The sequence below is a fragment of the Stegastes partitus genome, unplaced genomic scaffold, assembly GCF_000690725.1.
Source record: "Stegastes partitus isolate 25-593 unplaced genomic scaffold, Stegastes_partitus-1.0.2 Scaffold682, whole genome shotgun sequence".
NCBI classification, from domain to species: domain Eukaryota; kingdom Metazoa; phylum Chordata; class Actinopteri; family Pomacentridae; genus Stegastes; species Stegastes partitus.
Genome location: NW_007578413.1, coordinates 154121 through 160557, shown reverse-complemented (window position 1 = coordinate 160557; position 6437 = coordinate 154121). Strand labels below are relative to the sequence as shown.

Sequence of the window (6437 nt, the reverse complement as noted above, 5' to 3'; positions counted from 1 at the left end):
CAGACTTCATGTTTTTATCTTAAATTTGCTGCAGATTTTATTATATTTTGCGTCCTGCAGTAGTTTCTGTGCACACGTGTGTTTGTTTGTAGTTTGATTCCATAATTCAGGTCGACTCCGTGTGAAGTTTTGTGTTTTTTATCTTGAAGTTTATGAACAATGAGGCTGTTTCCTGACACGTGATTAAATCTGTCGCTATGACACGAGCAGAGTTGTGTTTGGTGATGCTTCCCGACTCCTCGCCGCCTCATTGCGACTCTTGCGGCGGCTCCAGATGTGGCGACGCCGGCCTCCTCCAGACGTCGGTGCATTTTTAAAGCCGAAGCCGTGACACTAAAAGCTCCTCACAGCTGCGCCTCGGCTGCACTGAATCCATAATGTCCAACGTTTGTTTGTGTTCGTGCACGCAGAGGCCGATGCAGCTCAGACGGGCAGGACGGAACCAGGTCAGGTTCTGAAGCTGCAATGCACAGATGTTCCCTGAATGCATCGCGTTCAGACTTTAAATAGATGTTAAAAAATTCCCTAAACGCCTCACGAACATCAGGAAGTGCTGCAATTTCATGATGTTCCCTAAACGTCTCGCGTGTATTAGGAGATACTGCAATTTACAGATGTCCCCTAAATGCGTCACATACAGATGTTAGTAGATGCTACAAGAGATCAAAGTTCCCTGAACGCCTCACAAACATCAAGAACTGCTTCAGTTTAATGATGTTCCCTAAATGCCTCACTTCTATTACGAGTCAATACAATGTGCAGATGTTCCCTAAATGCATCCAAAAAAAAAACAAGAGCTGCTACAATTTAATGATGTTCCCTGAATGCATCATGTTCAAACTTTAAATAGATGTTAAAAAGGTTCCCTAAACACCTCATAAACATCAAGAGATGCTACAGTTTAATGATGTTCCCTAAACGTCTCGCGTGTGTCACTGTACGGTACACTTAACAGTTCCCTGAATGCATCATGTTTAGACTTTAAATAGATGCTGACACTTCCCTAAGTTCCCTAAACGTCTCACATCTATGACTAGACACCAGAATATACAGACTTCTCCTAAACGCCTCACAATCAGTGGCAGATGGTACGATTTACAGATGTTCCCTGAACACCTCACATGCATCAGTAGACACTAAAATTTACCAAAGTTCCCTAAACGTCCCGTAAACATCAGTTGATGCTTCAATTTACTGAAGTTCTCTGAACTCCTCATACACGTCAGTAGAAATACGGTTTACCAACGTTCTCTGTTCGCAGATGTCGACTCTAAAAACTCACCATCACGTTAAACACTAGAATGTACTGAAGTTCCCTAAACACTTCATCTGCATTGATGGACACTACAATTTCTGGTCCCCTGAACGCCTCACATGCATCTGCAATGCAACAACTGACTGATGGTCGAAACTGTGGTTTACGTGGTTCCCTAAACGTCTCACCTGCATCAGGAGGAGCTGCGGTTTACGTGGTTCCCTAAACGCCTCACCTGCGTCAGTAGAAGCTGCTGCGCTCAGAGAAGCTTCTAGTCTCCACTGAATATTATTTTAAATGGACTCAAATAAGTCGTTTTAATGTCAGATTTACCTGAAACCAGGTGAGTTCATCCACCTGCTCGACCCACAGATCTGCTAAAGATCATCGACATGTTCAGTCTGATCTTCGTCTTCAACCCTCAGCTGATATTTTAGAGACCAAACACACTCGCAGAGTTTTTTTGTTGTTGTTAAAAATGCAGAATGAAGAAAACACTGAGTTGATATTCCGTTCTGCCTTCCTAACCGTGTATAATATCCTGTGGCGTTGCATCCATATTCAAACGGGCGGCGTGCTGCTGAAGAACCAGATAAGTTTGTGTCTCGTATCGTTTCTCCACGCCGAGAGATCTGAGGCGGCGCTGAAACGAGAGCCGCGGCCGACACTCCAGAGGCTTTATCGAGTCGAGAACAGGGAGGGAACGCCGAGGATGGAAATTAAATCAAGCCGCCGAGGCTCTGCCATCAAAAATACATGCGTCTGAGCGCCGCTCCCTCGGCTCGGCCTCTTAAAAGTTTCCTCTCTTTGTTTCTCTTTAATGATTCGCTCGGTTCCCGCGAACCTCCACGTCGCCATCTGCTCGCGTCCGAACACGAGGACGGCGTCTTCAGCCTCATTAGATCGTCCAGAGGAGGAGTCCAGGACTTCCCTCCGCCGCCTGCTTTATTTTTATCAGCCAGGTTGGTGCATCGAAGCCTGAAATCCCGCTCTGACCTCAATCCCTGTTTGATTTCTGCAATCGACTGTGAATTAGCTGCGAACGCTGAGCGGTGGGAGGAACAGCTCCGGCGGGGGGCCGCGTTATCCTTCATTATCCTCACAGCCTTATTTAAGAATCTCTTTTTAAACAGGAAGCAGGTTCTCCTCCTTCATTTAAACGCTCGTGTTCAGGTGTGACGAGGATTAAAACAGAACGCTGAGCTCTGATTCCTGTCTTCTAATAACAGTCACGGGGAGTTTAAACCACCTCCGGTTAGAGACGTGCAGGACGGAGTCAGCGCAGATGTTCACGGTCCTCAGAGGAAGAACCACGCCGACCCTTCATCTCATGCAACCGTTAACGTTTCAGATCCGACCGCGTTTTGTCAGGAACCGTTACTGCTGTGAAACTTAGTGGTGTTCTCTAGTGTTCCCTAAACGCATCACAAAGATCAAGACATGCTACAATTTAATGATGTTCCCTAAACGCCTCACATCTATTACTAGACAATACAATATACAGACGCCCCCTAAACGCCTCACAGTCACTGGTAGATGACGTACAGATGTTCCCTAAACGCCTCACAATCATTAGTAGACGACGTACAGATGTTCCCTAAACGCCTCACAGTCATTGGTAGACGACGTACAGATGTTCCCTAAACGCCTCACAAAGACCAAGAGATGCTACAATTTAATGATGTTCCCTAAACGCCTCACATCTATTACTAGACAATCCAATATACAGACGTCCCCTAAACGCCTCACAATCATTGGTAGACGATGCACAGATGTTCCCTAAACACCTCACAATCATTGGTAGATGCTACGATGTACAGATGTTCCCTAAACGCCTCACAATCATTGGTAGATATTAGCAACAATGCTGGATATGAACCCACTAAAGTGTCAAAAATCTTGTTAATAACACACTTAAGTGCCAATAACCAGGATATTAACACAGAATTATATTAAAATGTCAAAAACAAAAAAAGGCTTTTAATTCACATAAGTGTCAGAAATCTGGAAAGTGACAAACAGAAGAATTAAAATGCTGAATGTACAACAGATATTTTAGTGTTTTTAGCTTATTTTGGGCAAAAAACTGTAGATCTATGTTGAATTTTTTAAAAATAAGACACGATTGTGATGAAATATCTCAATTTAAGCTTAAAATGTGTTAATTTTTCCAACAAAATGCGCGATGAGTTCAAAGACTGTACGGAAACGTGAGCATTCTTTCCTTCCTTCCTGATAAATGTGGTCATTTTTCATGTTTTCCATCCTGCTGGTGGTTTTTTTTTTTGGGTTCAGGTGAGTTTGAGCCTGATGGATGATGAAAACCTCTCTGGACGACGTGAGTCCGGCGGCGCCTTCGTCTTCACGAGCTGCTGCCGGAGTTCGTCCGAGGCGACGTTCCCCGCAGAATAAATTAGTGCAGCGTTCAAAGGCATGCAAACCGCTTCGCTTCACTTTATTCCACTTTATTTATTTAAAACCTCCGAGAACAAATCAATTTGAACGCCGACACGTCCGGGATCGGGGGGGAAGGAAAACGCTGCTTCAGTGGAACGTAGAAATGTAGGAATCAGGAATAAGACAAAATAAATAAATGAATAATTTAAAGTAAAAAAATAAAACGGCTTAAATCAAAATGTTGAGCAGTTAAAGCTCAGAGGAGTCACATTAATAATGTAGAAGGAATGAAAGTTTCTGATGTTATAAACACTGATGTGTTGAAATGATCTACAGGGACGGATCTGGAAATAATTCATCATCTGAAGAACAAAAATCTGGATATTAACAAGTTAAAGTACAAATAATCCAAATATTAACGCACAGAAGGATAAAAAATGTGGATGTCAGAGAGGAAAAGTATTTAAANTCGTATTGTTCAAATCGACCTTTTCTGCAGCGCTTTGGGCAGCATGTCGCCACACTGACGTCTGCAGCTTCACCTTGAACCCTTTGTTTCTGTAACCCGACCCGCGGTTCTGACCGCAGCCTCTAATGGATCCTGTGTGTGTCCAGGAGCCGGCGGCTGGTCTCCCATGGTGACGGACCAGGAGCCCTGGCTCCAGGTGGACCTCAGGGAGCAGATGGAGGTGACGGCGGTGGCCACGCAGGGCCGCCACGACAGCTGGGACTGGGTCAGCAGCTACCTGCTGCTCTACAGCGACACGGGCCGGGCCTGGAAGCAGTACCGGCAGGAGGACGGCGTCGGGGTGAGTCTGACGGGACTTTCTGTGGGTCTGAGTCGCCTCATAAGGTTTAGAAGTGAATCCAGCCGGAGTTTGTTTTGGTTTTCACTTTAAAAAATGTGACAGTTTGGGTCGTGTTGATCAGAACCACAGCGTATGTGAGCTGAGCTGTCAAGTACTGAAGCAGTCAGCAACCATTTAATAATATATTTATAGATTATTATTATATATTCATCACATATTGTGTCTGATTTTACTCATTTTATCTTCGTTGGCATTTTGTTTGTTTATGGATGTTTTTTTGTCCTATTTTTGTCATTTTGTGTCTCTTTTTGTTCATTTTTTGTCTCTTAAAGGTTTTTGTTTATTTTTTCAGAGTTTTTTGTGTCTTTTTTGCTTCTATTTGTTTCCATTTTTTGTCTTTGTGGTGATTTTTTTGGTTTCATTTTGGTCTTTTTGTGTCTCTTTATGTTTTTTGGTCTCGTTTTGTTCATCTTATGTCTATTATTGTTAAATTTTTCTTTCTCTTTATGGTTGTTTTAGTTCAGTTTTTGGGACATTTTGCGTCTGATATTTGTCATTTTATCTCGTTATGATCATTTTTTTGTCCTACTTTGTGTCTGATGTTAATTTTATATCCATTTGTTTTTGTTTTTGTTCCTTTTTGGTCGTCTTCTGTCTGATTTCAGTCATTTTTCTTCATTTTTCTTTTTGTGGTTGTTTTTTTTGTCTCATTTTGCGTCTCTTATTGCCAGTTTTTGCATCTTATTGCGGTTGTTTGTGCAGCAGCATGTGTGGCTGGTATTAACCAGGATAGAAGTTGGTGTAATTAGCCTGGAACCAGCCCAGGCCTCATGGGGAAGAGCTAGCTTAGCATAAAGGCTAGTAGCATCCGTACAGGAAGGAAACGTCGGCTTGTGGTTTAGCTTTGAACATTTTCGCAATTTGTCATGAAAAATTTAAAACAACAGAGAAATCTGCGTAGAAACGTTAGAAGAACGTGCATTTGAACCGATCAGGAGGATCTCTGTGTGAATGTGGGTTTTGTGCTTCAGATCAGGAGCTCTGACATCCAGAACCACGTTCAGGCTCCGTCGTCTCTCCGTCGTCTCTCCGTCGTCTCTCCGTCGTCTCTCCATCGTCGGCGCTGCAGGTCAGCGTCAGATCGCATCCCGTCACCTCGCCGACACGTCGGAGGTGTCGGAGGTGTCATCGCAGATATGACTCCACTTCCTCCTCCGCCGCCGCCCCGCGCAGCGTCGCTACACGTTACGGCAGAAACGTGCGATAATCCCGTCGAAGGAAATCGCCTCCTGTTGGCACGTGCCATTAATTCTTTATTGTGTTTGGCCCAGTTATGTCAAAGGCTGCCGACGAGATGCTCAGTCGTGTTTCGGAGTGTTTTCAGTCCAATTAGCAGAGTGTGCTGTTGCCCACTGGCGTGTCACCGCTGCTAACGGAGCTTTTTTTTCATTGTGTTGAAATTAAAAGAGCACAAAGATGTGAGGGTTGAATAATACGTCGACTTCTGTTGTTCTGAATTATTTATCTTCCTTCGCCTATTTAAAAATGGATCATCTAAAATAACACCGGAGGGGGAAGGAGGAGGAGGAGGAAGAAGAAGAAGAAGAAGAAGATTTCTGCAGATGTTTTTAACGAATCTTGTGAAATCTAATTAACAGCTGCCAATGGGTTTGAAAAAGCGCGTTGTCTTAAAAAACAACAACAAAAAAACTCCAAAATTACACTTTTATCAGCCAGAACCTGTCGGACCGTCGACTCTCTGACAGTCTGTACGGTTCTATCAGGTAAAATAATTCAAAATGTGCCAAAAATAAACCTTCTGCTTTCACTAGATCTTAAAAAAAAAACTAATATTTCTGCGTTTTTTTAGCCCAACTGAAAATCCGACAGTCAGGTTTAAAATGGTTGTGAAAATAGAAATAGTTCAACATCTGTGAAGCCTTTTAAGTTTTATAAAATAAATAATGAAAGAATTG

At 43.2% G+C, this 6437-nt stretch overlaps 1 protein-coding gene across 1 annotated transcript in view; it reads left to right on the top strand.

Annotated features, from left to right (window-relative positions):
* The window catches only part of LOC103363696 (contactin-associated protein-like 5), a 156789-nt gene that overhangs the window by 19482 nt on the left and 130870 nt on the right, over window positions 1-6437 (top strand). The window contains exon 3 of the mRNA XM_008290551.1: window positions 4268-4461. Coding sequence (XP_008288773.1) covers window positions 4268-4461 — 194 coding nt within the window. The remainder of the gene's footprint in view (window positions 1-4267; window positions 4462-6437) is intronic.